The 20,847-nt window shown below is 39.9% G+C and overlaps 1 protein-coding gene and 1 pseudogene across 1 annotated transcript; both read left to right on the top strand.

Moving 5' to 3' along the window:
• The first annotated feature begins 502 nt into the window (after positions 1–502).
• On the top strand, positions 503–9,958 carry LOC129780183 (uncharacterized). The gene is made up of 2 exons (XM_055788187.1): positions 503–1,194; positions 9,270–9,958. Exons 1-2 carry the CDS (start codon positions 544–546, stop codon positions 9,474–9,476), a joined length of 858 nt encoding a protein of 285 aa, XP_055644162.1. The 5' UTR covers positions 503–543; the 3' UTR covers positions 9,477–9,958.
• LOC129773815 (nose resistant to fluoxetine protein 6-like) lies at positions 9,718–20,127 on the top strand (annotated as a pseudogene).
• Positions 20,128–20,847: the final 720 nt, after the last annotated feature.

The raw sequence follows: 20,847 nt of genomic DNA, 5'->3' as shown, positions 1-20,847 counted from the left end.
CAGTGTGTCCGCCCGCTCGTTGCCATGAATGTTGCTGTGACCGGGGACCCAACACAAAGTTGTCATCGCAGCGCAGTTTACCTCTATTGCCTGAATGAATGGGTGCCGTGACTCTCCCGCTTCCAAGGCTGAGAGCACCGACAGCGAATCGGTAAAAATGACCACTGGAGTATTAGCTGGAACACGACCTACAGCATGTGCTATGGCCGCCGCTTCCGCCGAAAAAACCGAGCACAACTTTGGCATTTTGAGACATAGGCCCCTTCCGATGCCGCTGATTCCGATGCCGACTGAATTGTTAAGGTCAAGGTCCACGGTGCTAGATCCAACGAATTTACGATTCCATCTGGTGTGCCACAAGGAAGCATTCTTGGTCCTCTGATTTTTGTATTATTCGTTAACGATCTGTGCGAAAGGTTATGTTTGGAGAAAATTTTATATGCGGATGATTTGAAAATTTACCGAGTAATACATTCAAATTTAGACTGCTGCATACTGCAAGCTGACATTGAGCGATTAACGGTTTGGTGCCAGGAAAATGGAATGCATGTAAACGCTGAAAAATGCAAGGCCATCACATTTACGCGCTCTCGCTCCCCTATTGTACACGGATACATGTTGAATCTCTCGCCACTGCAGAGAGTCAATAGAATCAAAGATCTGGGAGTTCTTCTTGACAGCAAGCTGCGTTTCCATGAGCACGTCTCGGTCACAATTTCAAGAGCAAATGCGATGGTTGGATTTTTGAGACGCAACACAGCTCATTTCGATGACGTCTACGCTCTGAAGTCGTTGTACTGTGCTTTTGTTCGCAGCGTCTTGGAATACGCAGTACAAGTATGGGCCCCATATCACGCTGTACATATCCAGCGCATCGAACGTGTTCAGAAACGCTTCGTAAGGTATGCTCTACGTGGCCTGCCCTGGAATGATCCAACCAACCTACCACCCTATGAACAGCGCTGTGCACTTATTGGAATGCAAACCCTGGAAAGCCGACGATTGATGCTACAGAGAATTTTTATTTTCGATGTATTAACAGACAAAATTGACTGCAGCTATCTACTTCGAAACGTTAGCCTACACGCACCATCCCGACAGCTACGCCACCATCGAGTCCTGGCGATGCCTAATCACCGTACCATATATGGGCAAAATAATCCATTAGACGCTTGCTGCCGCGTCTTTAACGAGGTATCTGAACTGTTCGATTTTAATATTAGTAGGTTAATCTATAAGAATAGAATTAAGTCCCTATAAGCAGTCTGTACAACCATTAGGTCGAAGACGTTTGACATTAAATAAAAAAAATAAAAAAAAGACAAGTTACACTTGGATCCGTCAGTGAACACTTGCATGTGGTGGGTGAATCTGGTCTTCACCAGTTCCGCGAACTTCGCTGTTGCCACGCTAGAGTTGGGGTTTGCCCCTAGTGATGATGCCAGGCTGGTGTCGATACTAAGTCCACTCTCGAACCATGGACGTTTGCATACACGGTGCAACCGGGCTAGCTTCGGAAGGTCAGTTCCAGTAAAACTGCGATGGATCTCTTTACTCACCTGGAGCAGCACACAGTCGTTCCTTGTGGTTTTTTCGAGATAACTGAGAGCACGTTTGATAATGGTGACCGCAACGATCCAACGGAAAGGAAGAACACCTGCCTCAACACAAGCATCAGTCGCCGGAGTACCGGGCAAAAGATTCGAACAGAGCCTCACCGATCTGTTGTAAAGTGGGGCAAGTACACTTGTTAAGCCGCTTCTGTTGGTGCACGTTGCTTCCACCCCGTAGAATATGCGAATATTGATAAGAGCTCTGCTGATATTCAACCCGGTATGTCTGTTCCATCTAGGGTGACGCGAACTGATCGTGCGTAGCAGTCTTAAGCGGCTCTCGCATTCTTGTTTGATCCTGCGAAAATGTGGTATGAAACAGAATTTCCGGTCGATGGTCACACCAAGTATCTTAGGTTCGCGTCTGAACGGGATGTTGACGCTTCCCAATTTCACCGGAACACCAGTTGCCACATGGTGTGTGTTGCAGCAGTGTGTTATCGAGCAATCCGACTGATTCAGCCCAGCGTCCGATCGCGTTTACTGCTGTTTGTATTTTTCTACGGACTGGGCGAACCCTTCTTCCTGACACTACGATGACAATGTCGTCCGCATACATGAAGGCATACACGTCCCTTGGCAAGCACTGGAACATGGAGTTGACACTAACTAAGAACAGTGTTACAGCAAGCGCGGAGCCCTGAGGAACACCGTTTACCTCCACAAATTCATCGGACTGGCATCCCCCAATCCCAACTCTGAACTTGCGGTTAGCTAGGTAATCCTGCAGGAATACGCCGAGTCTACCTTTTACGCCCCAATCGAGAAGCTGACGAAGGACTCCCTCACGCCAGACGGAATTGTACGCCTTGGCAATGTCGAGAATGCCTATATCGATGTGATGGCCCGAATCGACAGCGCGCCAGATCGTCTCGCTTAGTGATCCTAGGTAACCACTGGTACCAAAACCCTGTCGAAAAGCGAACTGCCGGTTGTCCAAATATTTGCCGTCTTCCAGGAACTGCATCAGTCTACGATTCACCATACGCTCCATGATTTTTCCTACGCAAGGTAGTAGACTGATGGGGCGGAAATCACTAGGGGACCTCGTCTGCGTTTTCTTGGGAATGGGAATGACTAATGCAGTTTTCCACTTCGTCGGGATTGTACCGTTGGTCCAAATTTGGTTGTACAAGTCCAGTAGAACCCTCTTTCCATCTATCGGTAGGTGTTTTAAAAGATGGTAGCTAACGTTATCCAACCCTGGTGAACTGCCTTTGGCTGTCGAAAGGGCATAATGCAGTTCAGCTCCAGCAAATGGCCTGTTATACATCTGCGCAGAATCGGGTGGGAAGACGACAGGAGATTGTCGTTCTATTCTTCGTTTACGTTCTAGAAAGCGCGCGGGCAGAGCAGTGTCAGCTGATAGCGAGGCGAAAAAAAATCCCATTCGGTTAGCGATCTCGGTCGGATTTGTGATGGCGACATTGTTTTCCACTATGGTGAAACCAGTGTTTCTTCTTTTTCCGGCTAGTGCATTCACTCTTCTCCAGAGCTCAGCGGTCGACGATTCTGGGGAAATACGGTCTAGAAATGCTTCCCAGCTATTCTTTTTAGCCACTATGATGGCCGCCCTGGCCAAGTTTCTCACTCTGCGAAACTCTTCCAATTTCGCTGTGTAATCGCGATGGTTCGTCGGTATTTTGCGAAGAGCTCGGAGTGCCTTACGTCGAGATTTGATGGCTGTTTCCACCTCTGGGCACCACCAGTGGACGGCTCTCTTTGGAGGAGAACCACTTGTGCGAGGAATATGTTCACTCGCCACACGAACGATGATGTTTTCGAACTCTTCAAGTGAAATCCCACGATCCATCTCATTCGGGGTTAGTTCGCTTGATATTTCATTTTCATAACCATCCCAATCGGCCTTTTCGTATATCCACCTACGTCTCCGAGTGGTGGCCGGACGGCAGCTGCCGTGGCTCACCATTATGGGATAGTGATCACTGTGGCACTTATCTGGAAATGTTGACCAGCTGAGTGAATCAACTATTTGGTGGGAGGAGATAGAGAGGTCTATTGCTGACGTTGAGCGATCCCGTGAGAAGTTGATGCTGCCGTCGTTCAAAATTATCGCGTTCCGACTCTCTACAATATCTGCAATTTCCAACCCCCTTCGGCTGTCTCTGGCAGATCCCCAGAGCGTATGGTGTGCATTAAAGTCACCCAGGAGCAAGAATGGTGAGTCGATCTGGTCTATTAAGCCGTTAAGCATGGTGCAGAAATTGGGCTGGTTTCTCGGTACATAAATAGATACAACCGTAATGGCTGCTGGAAACAACATCTTTCTGGCTACTGCAATCAGTTCAGTGTCCAAATCTACAGAGGTGGACGGGATATCAGAACGGACCGCAATACCAACAGATTGGAAAATGTTTTCCCCGATTGCCGCCTCCCATGAATAGCGGCTACCAAGCCAACTCGATGGGTTCATTTATATGGTATTCATCTGTACGAGGATATTATTTTATGAATTTTCAAAATGTTCATCCATTCAACTGTTTCCATAACACCATATTTTGTTTCATTGAGTATGCATTGTGGAAAAAAAGAAGTGTAATGAGAGAATATTTACATTCGCAGCTGTTGTAAGAAGTTAATAATCCAAAGTTTACGAAACATGCCGTAGTTTTATAGTAAGAACTACAATTATTTGATAGAATACAGTGTTTTCGTAATGAATGAATGAAATGCAACTTTTCCGTATCAAATATTTATTCTATGTAAAAAGGTAAAACTTTGTTTTTGTATATGGAGGAAAAATAATGATCGTAGATTAAGTCTGATAACGCTCTCATATTATAATTATGAGCTTTATTGAGGTTCAAGACTACGTTTTTCAAGTAAAAATTTTCATTTAAATTTTAACGATCAGGTAATTTGAAAGAGAATTATTTGTTTCACTTCGAGGTAGCTGTCGACACTGTGTCAACGTTATCGTGAATTGACATGCTGACTCATTGTTAAACGATGTATGGCTCTGGCGTTGAGAAAACTAAACATTCTGTCTTGTAAAGCCATCTATTGGTAATTTTATACAATCTTATTGGAATTCCGATGGGAGTATGATTTCATAGGTAACTTCGATACAACGTACCCTCGATATAACGTCACTCGATATAACGTACATTTTACCTCGATATAACGTACACATTTCCAAAGTGTAAAGGAAAATTTTTTTTCAATATTTTTTTTCTGATAGAACAATGAATTATCTGTATTGTGATGCTAAAACAAGTTTTGTACCTTCAATCAATCCCGAAATACAGCTGGTTTTGTGATTCCGGATTCTAAATGAATCAAGCTTTAATCAACAGTACGAAGGGAAACATCATGAGAAAGGCTGGCTTCGTCTTCTGATTGACATTATTCATTAACTGTACTAAAACAGCAACACAATAATGTATTATAGACTACGTTTGTGAGTACTTTATTATGCTTCGATATAACGTACAATTCGATACAACGTACAATTTTGAAAGTAAAATTAACGTTATATCGAAGTTTACCTGTATTTATCATTTACACAATTACATTTTGGAGAGAAATATTACTGGGCACGTACATAAATTACTTACTGCTAGAAGGAGAGTCGAGATCGCGTTACTTACTATTTGTAACGTATACGACTTTGCTACGTAAGAGAGTTGAGGAGGGGGTAGAGTATGGTTGGGGGCCTGCTAGGCGGTTCAAAATCCTTAATTTTTGGCCCCGTAATTTGTGTACGTTGTCTTATTGATAACGGGCTAGCGTGGTTACGTCAAAAATGATTGAAAGAACCAATTTGATCATCTTCGATGTAGAGTGAAATGCAAATTAATTCATAGAATAATACAGTGTATTATTCTATGAATTAATTCAGTGTATTATTCTAGAACCAGTGTATTATTCTATATTGTAAAAAATTCCTAACTCTATTAGATAGAGTATATATTAAAAGCCGAAGAGCTAATTTTAATTTATAACTCTTATTTATAAAAGTTGTCCATTCCACCTGAATTACCATTAGATTACCATTTTCGCTTCACACCAGTGAAAACGAAATTCTATGCCGTCAACACGAAAAGCAGTATGAAAAATCTCTGACATTTTACCGGTAGATGGCACTTTTTGTTATTTATTTTAGGCTCATTAGCATTCTAGCTGTAACAGAGCCAATTTTTAATCGTGTACATGTCACATGGTTATCATATCTATAATTTGTACATTACACAGTTGCCATTCGCCAGTATTCCTTCTATACCATTACATAAGGTACATTTACACAGTAGCCATTTAGGCGTAAGAGTTTTCTATCTGTTCTTCCATTATCCAGTTAGACCGGACAGCGGAGACAGTTGATTGATCATTGTTGAGTTGTTTATAGAACAACAGCCCGATGTGTCTTGCAGAGCAGAGCAGTTGTATGGATGAATCGACCTTATTTCGACCGTGGATCGATCTCCATCGCAAATGATTGTTGTGTGAACGTAGCTATGTAACAACACAAAGATGGTCAATGAGGGTCCTGAGTTTTGAACTCACGATCGATCGCTTACTAAGCGAACGCGCAACCAATGTGGCTACGGAGACCCCCTGGTAGATGGCACTAATTGCTAAATTTCTATTCAAGTCAGAGGGTATGTGACATTAGTGTGACGAGATATATGAAAAAGTATGGTTGAAATACAAGGTCCTTAGAACGGGAGAGAGAGTGGTAGGTCCTTTTGTTCTGACTTATCATTCCACTGATGTTCAGGTACTGCTACAAATACTTCATTCTATATGAATAAAACATTATTTGTCCAAACAATGAGTGTCTGTACGTCAAGATTTAAATCGAGTACGGAACAACAGATTTAAATTATCATTATATGGTTTGGTGCATTCACCTTCACGTGCGTCATTTATGAAACAATGTTATGAAAATCAATCGAGAAGTCTGAAAAACATCGAGAATTGAAAAGCTATTTATTTAGCGAATTTTGTACATCTTTATAAATAAGAATGATTTGGTGTCCCTACGGCACGATTTAACTCGTGAATGGAACAACGGATATGGATATGGGTGAAACGTGAGTGATCGAAATTATTTGTATTAAAATATCAATTATGAGTAGGACGAAGATCGCCTGGGTCTGAATATATAAGTTTTGCTTAAAAAAAAAGCTAGATGTTTGCAACGGTATCGGGGATAGCAGGGATACTCAAACTTTTTTAAGCAAGAGACCCCTTTTCCAGAGTGAAGTGATACCATCGACCCCCTATAGCCAAAGTACTATAAAAAAATTTATCTTTATCTTATTCATTCAAAATATTTACCAATTCAAAAACATTGCGGGTGGTTAAGTGAGTAAACTCGACATTATTTACTCATCAGTAAACAGACATAAAATTCAATTAATATCAAGTGTAATTAATAATTATAAATACAAATTACAACAATAATACTTTCTACTAAAATATTAGTCATTCTTATAACAAGTTGGTTCACGTAACACAACTTATACAGTATCTTAAAGGTAATATAATAACACAAATAGGAACCAAAATCAGTTTTCGTTTATGTAGACCCCTGGGAACTAATATCGACCCCAAGGGGTCGATATCGACCGCTTTGAGAATCCCTGCTCCAGGGAATAACTATCGAGTACTTATGAGCTGCTTCCCTATGGCCAAAGGCTCAATTCGGACCTGTACTGCCAACAACTGGACCGCTTGAAGGTAGCACTCATGAAGAAGAGGCCATCTTTGATAAACAGAGGCTCATTGTCTTCCATCAGGACAACGCCAGGCCACACACTTCTTTGGTGACGCGCCAGAAGCTCCGGGAGCTCAGATGGGAGGTTCTTTTGCATCCGCCGTATAGTCCGGACCTTGCACCAAGTGACTACCACCTGTTTTTGTCCATGGCGAACGAGCTAGGTAGTCAGAAGTTAGCCGCAAAAGAGGCCTGTGAAAATTGGTTATCCGAGTTTTTTTTTGCCAATAAGGAAGCGAGCTTCTATAACAGGGGTATTATGAAGTTGGCATCTCGTTGGGAACAAGTCATCGAACAAAACGGCGCATATTTGACTCAAAACAGATGATTGTAACTAATTTTATGAACAAATGAAAATTCAAAAAAAAATACCGCAGGACTTTTTTGACAGCCTAATATATTATCAATGAAAAATCCAAAACGATCGGCTGATTTACATATCAATAATTGGAAACCTTGCCATTTCGGCCAATAATTTGGAAAATTCGTGTTGGAATACTATTTACAAAATTTTTCTGAACGGATTTCTCGACATTTTTCCATGTTTCCGAAATTACTACCTTAAGTTCTTCAATTGTGGTGTACCGCTTTCCCTCAGTGTAGATTCTTAATCCATTGCTTAGTTTCTTTGCTGGTATGAATAGTAGCATTGTTTTGCTGGAATGTGATTTTTTTGTGACGATATCCACGCAAAAACGGTAGCAGAGAGGATTCCAGAACATGTATGTAATCTTTGAATAATGTGAATGCTATCTTGATCTTTCCGTTTGCACAGAATCTCGTCCAAATCATGCACGAGCCTCCAACAAAATTGCTGGCTGGAAAATTCTGTTCCTTCTTCCGTAAATCAGGCTAAAACGTATCCGTATCCGTTTAAACCATCAGGACCATCCAATTTGACCTTTTTTCGTCAGTGAAGTGACCTATACATTGAAGAACTTTTCGTTATGATGTATTCTTTTGGAAACATTCTTTGTCCCAACATACCATGTCCCACTGTCGGTTCATTTGAGCTTTGGAAAAACTCAGACGTCTTCCGATGTGAGATGGTGTAAGATGAGGAGCTATAACTTTTTAAGCCCTCTTTATGTAAAGATTTTATTCCAAAACTTGACGAATTGTCACCCGAGAAACATTTAAATTGAAATATTACTTTGTTTGCATAAGCGATTTTGAGGTATTCGAACCTGTTCTAGATATTTCCCGCTTATCCCGGTCAGAGAGCTTCGATTTACGTGGAGCTCTCTCTCCTTCTTACCGTATCCTTGAGAATTCGCTAAATAATTGAGCACTACTTGATGGGTCCGCCGTACAAATAAAACACAAATTTCTGCATTACTCGAGAATTAATCAAGCAAACGAAATAAAATTTGGCATGTGGAAGTTTTTGGGCGGGACGAAGTTGGCCGGGTCAGCTGGTATAATATATTTATACAGATCTAGGAATCATTACCCAATTAAACGAACACTCATTCGACGGTCTGTGTTGAGAATTTATCGCAAAGTGATCAAATTCTCATCTTTCCGCGATGTCGTCATGGAGGTCTCCCAAGAAACGCGTCCATCTTTAGTGACCTCATCCTACATTCCCGGAATAACTCGTACCACTTCTTTATTTGGGAATAGAACAGACAGGTATCCCGGAGGCTGTCCGAAGGCAAATCCGATGTATCCTTTGGTGTTTTGTTTAGCTCCACACAGAACTCCATCGTTTAATACTTTTTTATCTTAACTCCGACGAGGTAACAAAACAGGGTTTATGTGAACCCCTGTAATGTCCGCACTCTCAGGTGAAAGTCAAACCTAAGACTTTGGAGCCCTATGAGATTTTGAAGTTAACCCTTCGAAATCACATATCATACACCACTTCTGAAGCGTCTGAAACTCATTATTTTTCTTTGTTTTTATTTTTCGAGGAGCGATGTATTTCAAAGAAGTGCATTGTATCAAGGGTCTCTATTGGGTATTGGTTCGCTCGGTCCTTGAATGCCTGTGAAGAATGGCCTCCTTACTATGATAGTAGTGTGCAGCGAATTAATTCGATTCAACGGAAATACGTTTTTCGTAATTTACCGTTAAGTGCCCATAGGTATGACGATCGTTTAACATTTATTGGATTATAATCATTAGCTTCACTGAGAGATATAACCAAGACATTATTCACTTTCGACCTTGTTTCAGTGAACATGGACCTTCATTCCATCCTCATGAACTAATTACGGTTACAGCGTAACAACATGTAACAAGTATGTACCGTGTGTTCAATCGTGGTAGTTCCTGTTTGGTTAGTCATCTGTCTCGTATGTCTATTCTTCCGATATTATAAAGTCCTGTTGTAAGAAGTATTCATAATAGTAGATGAAGATGATGTTTAAGATGTTTAAATTAATTCAATTAAAACACCATTATACAAGAGCAATTTTGAATAGGATATTGAATGACTGATTAATATTTTTTCCTTTTATCATCGAGAAAGTAGTATCAACTAACATCATTTGCTGTAGTTTTCAAAAAATGCATGCGAGCATGTTACTCAATTTCACTTTTATTAGATGGGTTAATATCAATAACATTTTTCTATAGAAATATTTTGTTTGATTGGATAGCAGCCAAAGTACAATTTAAATCCCTGTATTTCCAGAGTGCTATTTCCTCCTTTTTTGTCAATAACAGGTATACAATTAATTTTATTCCATATTTTCACAGTGTCGTAACAATTGTGGTGAGTTTACTGCTGATTGGAGGCACAGGATACGATCTAGTGTTACGGAAACGACAAAAAGAAGAGATAAAAATAAAGAGTTTCTCCAAGGATTTGAGCTCTGAATCATCTTCTGGGTTGGGATGTACGACTTATGATCTTACCCAAGGTATTCATGATAAAGGAGGCAAACCAAGGTGTGATGCGTTCGGAATCACAGTGAGTGTAAATAATAACAACTCGGATGAAAATCTGGCAATTGAACCTGCCGTTACGGGGGAGCAAAAACTTAGTAACATAACAAATTGATGCTATGTTTCCGTTATAATACAGTCTCATAATTTTTTCTTTTAGGTGTTTGGGCTGAACTGCTGCTATCTTTTTCCGTAGTCACAAACATACGAGCTATTTGTGATAGGAATGTTGGCAATGACACAATCCCATCCATCCATGGATTACGCGCTTTATCTATGCTTTGGGTCATCTTAGGTACTTAACAGTAAGCAGACATATAATTTAATAGTCAAATCTCGTTTGTCACAATACCTATAACCGGAGTACCGTCTCTTTTTTTTTGCTTCCTTTGTAAAGAATGGTGTAACCAGAAATTCAGAGAATCACGTCGGCTAGTTTAACTACAAACATACTGTTACTGTGAGAAAGTCACCACAATAGAAGAAGAATCATTCGAAGGGTTTAGATGACAATTTTGGCATTTTCTCGATGATCCTTGTTTATTACAGAGATTGGATCATTGGAATAGAGAAACTTCTTTGGAAAAGTTTCAAGTTGCTCTAAAAACCGAAACAGTTTTGTCGGCGAACTGAAAGTCAGCGAAATAGCATTTCTCCATTGTTCACAGGCTTCCAAAGGGGTTTCATTACGTGAAGGTGTAGGGACCCTGTTAGAGATCTGAAGCCGCATTGAATTGCTTCTCCTTCTGTTTATCATCTTAAAAAAAAGCTTTTCATGTGGCTAGGGATGCGATCGACAGTATGCCGTTCACAAAAAACACTGCACATGGTCGATTTGGCCAATTTCAACAACTTCGCGATTTTTGGATCTACAGAATCTACAGAATCGATCTTTTATTCAAATTCGGTGACGGATGGATTATCTCATCCAACATCTATACTTCTGAATTGTTGTTTGTTTAGTTGGGTTGTCTCACTCGAGAATCGTATTTAATAAGAATGAATTTTATGAGAATTTGCAGTAGAATCGAAAGTTTGTCGATTTCAGTTTCTTCAAAATCGGGAACATTTGTGTATAGCATAAAAGGGCTTTTTCTTCAGTCAATAGCCTTTTCCCAAATAGATGGACAGTCATATGAATGTTTCTAATACTAAAACTAACACTAATGTTGCACTAATGCTGACTGATAAATAGGAATACAAATCGCAGAGGAATTATAGACGTTAAAGGTACTAATTGTGATGAATATGATTATTAAAAAGTTGCTAAGAAAATTACATTCCCTGCAACCATTCATTAACAGTAACCAATCTTTTTCGTTTCCCGATATACGCCAGGACACACGATGATCGTCGTGTTCAAATATTCAGACAACATGGAACTGCGTAAGGTTGTCGAGAAGGAAGTCCTATTCCAGGCAATCCTCAATGGTGCATATAGCGTAGACACGTTCTTCTTTATTAGTGGATTCCTTGTGTCATACATCTATTTTCGGACAAATGCAAAAGGAAAGCTTGAGAAGTTGACCCAAGGCGTTAATGACTTCACTGCGGGACATACCACTTTTTCGGATTGGTCGGCTATCGCTTTTTAAGGTACATTCAGATATGAATATTTTCCTAGAATTACAGGAACTTCCAATACACAAATCAGGCGAGAAAGTATTAGAACCTTAAATAAATTTTTAACCTTAAACGCACGAATTTTTTCTTGAGATTTACAAACCGTGATCTTCTATAAATAACATTTAGAGATCTCCGTAATTGAAGTAATGTCAGAAAGATGGATTAACGAATTTTGCGGTATTTTGTTTTAATAGAGCATTGTTTTTCACAAAAACCAGCGATAACTTATTCAACATTCCATTTTTTATTCTGCTTGAAGTCGAAATCTATTAACAGTAGATGTCACATATAAAAATCTGAAATAATTAGCAATAGCCGAAATCCGAAATAATTACAGCAAAAAAAACACTATTTAAATCAATTTCACTTTTAGACTTACCGCACCATATCTTTACGTTCTTGGAATGGTTGAAGTTATAATGCGGTATCTGGAACAAAATTCTGTTTTTGAGCCTCCTACCAAAGATCACATCACCTGTCCAAAGTATTGGTGGCGAAACATCATGTACATAAACACTCTTTTTCCGGTGGAGCAAATGGTAAGTTCAATTTCAACACAATAAATCTATTTTAAAGCATTTCAACTGTTATTTCCGCAACTTTTTCGACGTACAATGAAATAGGTTTCGAGATATGAACCATCCCATACGGTTCTGTTGTTCGTAATTGAGGTACTACTTGTCTTACATCTTCCAAGTATCCATCTTGAGAACATGATCACTCCAATACATCTAGTCTATGGCTGTAGCTCTCCAACCTCGTTTTTCATTGATTCATTTTAAGTTCTGCTCTAACTGTTCAAACTACCTAACTTGCTGGGCGCCACTTCTTGTCTCAACCGGATTCGAAACGAACACTATTCGAAGACGAACACGATTTCGTACAGCAAGGCTGTTGTCTGGCATTTTGGTAACATGTTACGTCCTTCGCACTCGATCAGTCTTGGTGATTTCGTGGATACTGGTTCATTTTCCTTCTGCATACTCCATTTTCTTGTACAATTAAACTACATTATATGCACTCGACATCCGCACCAAGTGCTAATGAGTCTCATTCAAGCATCGTCCAAGTTTCGTTCTGGTAGAGGTATTAAAAAAGATTTGTGCATGAGCTTGGAGCTTTGCGGAGTTCATAGTATGTACGACTTTCGTTGACTATCCGTTATTAGAATTTCACGGCTGCTGCTGTTGTCGGTTATTGCCAGAGAGCCAGGAAATTCAAGTTTGTCGAACAGTTCTATCACAACATTATTACAGATAGGGTTTTGTTATGTTCACCTCCTCCATTCATATGTTAAGTCATAGACGCAATGATTCTGAGCCCAATCATCTCTACTTCGTGTTTCATTCTATTCTAGACTCTAATAACCTGAAAGGCAGCTCCCAGTTCGTGTTTGTTGGCAAAGCTTTGGCAGGAAATTGCGGTGTCTCAATATATTCGAATCAGTTTGGGTACTCGCAGGAGCTTCTATATCTAGTTCAACTGGTCTTCCGAGTCTCGTTGTGAACTTTCCTGTGCTGTTTGATGGTTTGCAGGGCCTGTCTCGACACCCTGTCTTGTTACCACTAGGTTCAACCAGTTTCTAACTTGAAGAACTAACGCTGTCGAGGTGCCATCCCCAACTCTCCAATGACCCGTGGGGCCAGCCCTGGGAAGAGTTTTTTTTATATTCCATGTGTTATCACAATGCGCTGTGGGATTTATCCTCTCTGGTTGTAACCGTTGATTTCCACGATCTTTGCTCTTACTCATTTTGACTTACAGTGTATATTTTTCGTCGATAGCTCTTATAATTCTGGATTGTTTCGTAGGTTTTTTCAACGTTCAACGGCGTTTACTAACAAATATTGTGTATTTCATTTGATTACGTCAGATCATCAGTATATTTATTTTGGATACTAGATCGTTTGAAAAGTCCGTGCAAGTCAGGTAGATGGCACTACGGGCGCATATCGAGGTTATGGCCGTCTCTTGGAAAAGCTCACACCAATTTTTACTCAGATCGGTCTGTTTCTTTGTGTTCGGCATTCGTTTGAAACCATCAGTTCACACCTCAGCTATTGTGGTTACAACTCGTTTCACATCCCTCTTATTCTCAAGACTTGGCTCCCTCGGACAGCTAATTGTTTCACAATTTGAATAAATCGCTGACGGGTAAAAAGTTTTATTCAAACAAGAAGGTGATAGCTGAAACGAATGGATGTTTTTTAGGCTTGGAGAAACCCTGTTATTCGAAAGGGATCAATAATCTAGAGTAGAGTTGGAACACTTCTCCTAAGCATAAAAGGAAACTATGTGGAAAAATAAAAAAAACAATACATCAAAAAATTTACTCCAAACAATTAACTAGTTTATATTTTTGCATGGATTTTTTTAACGACTCCCGTACTTTCGTTTATTTTTTATCAAGCATCATTTAATTAGTATCTTCGATCTTCTAAATTTCCTATGTATTTCTAGTGCATGCTCTAGAGTTGGTATCTGGCGGATGACACTCAATTCTATATCATCGGAGCTATCATTTTGATCATCGCAGTTCAACATTTCAAATTTGCGGCGGGGATGCTATTATTATTTATGATTTTATCATGGGCTACTACTGCATATATAGCGTTCTCGAATAATCATATGCCGAACGCTGATGATCCATTTGCTTTATTCGATAAAATCTATGACAAGCCCTGGCCACGACTCGGACCATATTTAGTTGGAATGTGCGTTGGATGGATATTATTCAAAACTAATTGTAAAATTAGATTATCCTGGGTAAGTACACACTGGAAATAATTAGAATACTTCTCCTGAAAAATTGCAAAATTGTGAAATGATTGCACCACATACAATGGCTCAAAACTTTTCGTAAACATGACGTTGAATAACTCAATTTTACAAAAATATGGTTTATCGTGTATAGTTTACATCCAATTATATTCAACATATTCCATTGTTTATCTCAGATTGGTACATGTTATTGTGTTTATAAAAGTGAAAGGCGCTAAAAACGATTTAACGAATACAGACCCGACACTGGTCAAACATTGATATAGGTACCCGAAAATGTCCTGTTGACAAGGTATGGCTCTAGAATACCTTGCTATCTCGATGACACCCGGGAGACACACCCAGAAAATAGAGCCACGTTCACGAAGAATTATTAGAATGCGATTGCCCGAGAAGGGTCCCAGTACTGGAACTGGGCCTGGAAGCAAGCGGATAGGAGCAAGCGGATAGCGACTGGATGGCGTAGTGGAAGAGTGAGCCGCCGGGTTCAACCCGAAGAGCTACCGCCACACGGAAGCAGCAGCCTTCAACACCACCTAACAAAGGCTGTGCCTACAAGACGTGTGGCGACTGCCAGAAAACAGTCGTACACATTGTAGGTACCACGGGGCAACGGATCATGGACACATGGAATGAACAGATTCGTGATTCGCGCCTATTTCACGCGAGGAAACTCACCAGCTGACAGAAAAAAAACTGGCTGAGAGATAAGTTATTGAATCGAACAAGGCACACGCGATCAACACTTTCGCGCTTCTGTGTATTGCCCTGGTACGACAACTGCGCGAGTGCTTCACAGAACGCACCACCAACCGTCGATAAGGCCACGTCTAGTCTGTGACTAACGCGAGGTGAATTCTCTTCAATAATAAATGCGACAAATCCATAGCCATTCAGGACGGGATAATGTCGAGAAGAAACTGCAGACAATCCGTTTGACATGAAGACGTGGATGAGTTTTTCTGGAAGTGACATTAACACGTTAAAAACGTAAACTACATTATGGTAGGTTGTCTTGTTTTGACCTACGTAGCCTACAAACTACCGGTATCTGCCTGCCCTGTCCTGGAAAATGACCGTTTCAAGTTGTACTGGGATCGCACTGTTTTCACCGACCTCACGATCCGCCAGAACCAGATATAATGATTTACAACCAGAGCGACCGACAAGTCACCACCATCGATGACGCTATCCCATTGAACCAATATCTGGAAGTCGCAAAATCTGTAAGTATCGACCATTGACCGTGGATTTGATGGAACTGTATGGGCTAAGGGAGGTACCTAGAATTGATCCTGTTCTTTCTTTCTTTCTTTGTTTTTAAGAGGCTTTCAACTTATTGATCCTGTTGCTCTCTATGGAACTGGAATTATCCCGAAGACACTTCTGGAAGTGCTAGGGTGTTGAAAATAGAGAAATGGGATGATCAACATCGGCTGCAGTGGAGGACGTTGCTACCTAAGCTCCCAAGAGTTATTTTTCTGACGTCGCTGTAGAAAGCTATTCATTGTTGCAAGACATCTCTTTGTCGATGCAAGCAGATCTGCATACGTTTTTGGCGGCGAAGTCAAAGTTATCGCCATTGAAAATTTTAAGGATTCCACGGCTTGAATTCCAGAGGGACACGCTTCCTTAACAGAATCATATCTATGCACGTTATTCCAGTGACGAAACGTTTTCTGTGGACGGATTCAGCCACTTTTCTGGTTTGGACTCGGTCGGATAAACGCCGGTATTACCATTTTGTAGAATTTATGATAGTTATGACTTCAGATTCCATTCAGACTGAACGTTTCAGACAACGTTACTAAGTGGGTAACGGTGACGAATATCATTTCCGTCAGCCGTAGTCCCCCGGACCAGATTTCATACGGTTTTTCAAAGAGAACCTTCCGAGGAAGAATTGATTATCTACAACGTGCATCCATCTTAAAAGCACCCATGGTTGATGTTTCAATATTCAGTCACTGGGCAAGACTACACAGAACCGTGACCTATGCAACGAATCAGTTGGACCTCTAACTTAAAAGGAGTTGAAGGAGGTGGAAATAACGCTGTGTCGGCCGACTCAAAAAAGTTTTTATCGGAGATAATGGTGCTTAAAGAAACAAAAGGAGATCCGGAGATGGAGCGATATCGAAGTGGAGTCTAATTTTCAAGCCGTGGCAATCTATGAAAGAGGACGGCGTTCTGCGCCAACTCTATAATATCCCAAACTTGCGATTGATGGTTACTGAGGTATCTGAGAGCTGTATGTGGTGCAAAGTCTATCTTCCTCAACCACGCACACCCCTGACGCTCATCTGGTTGATTCCTTATGCACGGCCTTTTACATATGTAGACTTGGACTGTAAAAGTAACGTCAAGTAAAGTAAAAAGGACTGCCCTCGCAAAAGTAAGTCGTAGTAACACAATGCGGTCCACTAGGAGGTTGTCCATAGTTCATCATCGCAAAGATATGTCAAGATATGCTTCACGGAGAGGATCTTTAAAGATAACATGACGAAAACCGGACGACGAGGTTTTGGAAATGTTTGGGAAATGTCCCATTAGAATCAGCCGATCAATAAGCTCCTAATAATTTCCTCTTAGGAAGATTTAGTGAAGTGAAGCAGTAGCCAGCGATGCCTGTTGATCCCAAAGCGTAATTGAGAAGATGGAATAATGAATGGATGCTCGCACAACACTTGTTAGATGGGATATGGAAGCATCGGATAAAGAAATATCTGCCGGTAATTTCAAGCTGATTGGAATGGTTTAATGAAGGTAAAAAAACGTCAGGGAAGAATAAGTGTTGATTGTTGAAGGCAGTCTTCAGACTTGGTGCTTATGCGCAACAAGGTTGAGCTCCCACTTCTTGTGTACACTTGTGCTCTGGCGAATGAGTTTTACGCTGAATTTTGCGCCGTGCTTGCGCTCTCTGTTGAGATATTTTTCTTCACACAAGCGTATACGGTTCGTATGGAGATGCGCTGTTGTTTTCATGCTTAGCTTTGAACGAGCGAAGACAAAGCGGGCGCTAGAATTTGATGTGTATGTGTGTGTGTTTGTGTAAAGAATGAGGCGCGCATCACACAAGTGAGAAGAGATGTTTGGTATCTGAATTCTGCGCCGGGTACATTTTGCGCTGTCGTGTTTTGTCGTGAATTCGCACCAAGAGAGAACACATGTTTGCTTTGAACGCGCGCTGATGAAAATAAAACTCAAGCGCAGCGCTACGTATGGTTTCTGAAGATTGGTTGAAGGCGATATACGAAACTAATGAATAAGATTAGTCGACATTAAGATTATGCGGCGAAAGGATAGAAGGGTTCGACAAACCGGGTGCAGACGTCGAAGGGTGTCATTAGAAGACCGTGAAGCCGGTGTTTTACGACGTTGTAGGTGAAGATAAACCAAATGCAGGTGGTTTATGAGTGGAGGGAGCCTATCGGCAGCCACTTTGAGAATTTTCAAAACGCTCTGCTAGCGAGGAAGATCTCCAGCATCAGTGAAAAGGCATTGAGTGAGAAGGCAAATTAATATAAAGGACAAAACGGCTCGTGTTGAAAAAGGAGGTTATTGTATTGAAAATTATAAAAACACAGTCATAACATCCATCATCTTCAACACCAGCATTTTTTTGTTACAGTATTTCACACAATCTGCTAATATCTTCGAATATTTTGAATTGGATACTGTTGACAGATGTAAAAAATGACCAAATGACCAAAATGAACAATGACACACACTTTTTCATTAGTGTGTGTAACTATAAATGTGGTAATTTCGGTTTCTATACATATACCTGGTAGATCTAGAAAATGGATGACTGATATACCAACTTCAACGTGTGTTATGGTCTAACATGATTCACGAATACGCAATATTATCGTTGATTTATACTCTTGGAGTAAAAAATCCTTACTTTTTTTTAAACTCAATATCATATATTTCTACTGTAAAATACTTATAAAAAAATGTTTTTTATGCAGTATTTGTAAGGTTGTTGAAATTTATTGGGAACTAAGAAAAAACACAACAAACTAGAATTGGAATAATATTTTAAATATTTCGGTGTATGTGTAATGAATAGCTTCGAATCTAGCAGTCAAGTCTACAAAGAATAATTTATTGTTCATATATTTGTAAATGAATCGAATCCTTTGTTTTTTACAGATCGCGGTAATTACGGGATGGACTGTTTCAACGTCAATGATTTTATATCTGTTGTTTGGTCTCTTTAACACCACTCTAACGCAAATCACTGCCGCAGCATACAGTTCTTTGAGCCATACAGCGTGGGCCATGGCTTGTGCATGGATCATAATCGCCTGCTCAACTGGATATGGAGGATGGATTAATAAACTGTTATCAGCTCCTTTACTTTACCCTTTTTCCAGAGTTACGTACTGCGCTTACCTAGTACATCCAATAGTAAATAGGATATATGCCATGGAATCGGAATCGCCAATCCACATGTCTCCAAATAGTCTGGTAATTATCAAGAAAATGATACACTTCAGCACAAAGTTACTCGTTTCTGTGCTGTTTGAAATTAAACAGATTATATGCATGCATATAAAAACGAATCTCGCATTAATTCTATCCTTTTTTATATTGCAGACTACACTGTACATGGGCCAGGTGGTATCGTCATACTTGCTGGCTTTTGTTATCTCACTTTCATTTGAGGCACCTGTGGTTACAATGCTCAGAATTATGTCACCCAACAAAAAACGATGAACGTGAAGTGTACAGTATACCGCTCTCCTCTCCGCATGCTGTTGATTTGACTTTTACTATTTATGTGCAGCATCTCTTTGTTAGATAATATGTGTTTAGGGTTAACTTAATTTCCATGATGATTGTGTTGGATAGTAATAAAATTATATTTTGTATTTCGAGAATTTTTGTAATAAAACAATATCATAGGAATCAGTTCTAATATTTTATAAAATTGTTGAATCTAAAATGACGTAATTAATTTTATATATTAAATGACATACACACGTATAAATACTACACAAACAAAAACGATACAATAAAATCATAGGTTTTTCAGTCTATTGCCACATGTGAACAATCGAGCTTCAGACACCTAGGATCCGGAATAACTGCTCATCCTATAGCAGCGCCTCTAGTAATTTTTTCCAATAATAATTTAATATTTTGATTTGATGTGTTCCTCTTTCAGTGATGAAAATTTGTTTATGATCGATCAGTCAAAGAATTTTCAGTTGCGGATGCTACAAACGGGACCATGGTTTCGAGGATGTAAAAGGAAGAGTTCCTGGGAAAGCATGTGCTTCCGTACATCAAAACTCACGAAGAGTCTACGTGTTTTTGTCACGTTTGGCAAGCTACAGATAAGACATATTTCAGTTGTATCGTGATAATGGAGCGGGTTTCATCGGAAAGGCTTTCAACACATCAAAACCAAGTGGAGAAATAATTTCAAACAAAAGCACAAGAAGAGCTGTTGGGAGAACTTTATCGGAATACTTTACCGAATATTTTTTTCTGAAAGTGCAATAAATAACAATGATGAATAATTTTGACCCAGAACTTTTTTACTTCATCAAATCCTTACAAAGATAGAGCTGATTCTAGATGACTCTGAAGTGTGTAACTTAAGCACTGGTTGCACTATCAACACATTCTAATATTCTCACATATATACTTTTTCATTGTATTGTTGTACGTTTGCCAATGATCTTGGATTCATACTCAGGACCCATATATCATCCAATTAGAAGTCCAATTAAGAGATTTTTTTACGACTAGAAGCGAATGAATTTTGTAGTTGAAAGTCTTACAAATTTAAAAAAAACTAATTTAAAAAACCGATGAGCATTTGATTTTCTACTCTGGTTCTGCTTTGAGAATGTACCTCCGACAGGTTAATAATATGCATTTATTGTAATTTATCTATAAGGATCGAAGGACAGTTCAATCTTCGGTGTGAAAAAATATTCTCTCGAAAAAATACTGTAACCGTGGTTATTATTATATGCGATACATTTTTTTTCACAGATTTAATTCACTTTCGAATATTCACCTGCCCCCGGGTTTCTGAATGCCAAAGGGGGACTAGGCTCTGCGGAATGCATGTATCTGCATGCTCGTGCTGTTTTAGTCCTGACCGAGGAATTGTCGGACAATCGCGCAGGTGCTAAGGATGACCGACTTTTGGATGCCGGCCAATTCCTT

The sequence above is a fragment of the Toxorhynchites rutilus genome, chromosome 3 (genome assembly GCF_029784135.1).
Source record: "Toxorhynchites rutilus septentrionalis strain SRP chromosome 3, ASM2978413v1, whole genome shotgun sequence".
In the NCBI taxonomy this organism is placed as follows: domain Eukaryota; kingdom Metazoa; phylum Arthropoda; class Insecta; order Diptera; family Culicidae; genus Toxorhynchites; species Toxorhynchites rutilus.
This window is presented reverse-complemented; position numbering and strand designations above follow the sequence as displayed.

Coding starts and splice junctions, on each gene's coding strand:
- LOC129780183 (XM_055788187.1), top strand. CDS start 544: ATGCATGTAAACGCTGAAAAATGCAAGGCCATCACATTTACGCGCTCT. Junction 1,195..9,269: donor GCTGCCGCGTCTTTAACGAG/GTATCTGAACTG, acceptor TTATTTTTCGAG/GAGCGATGTATTTCAAAGAA.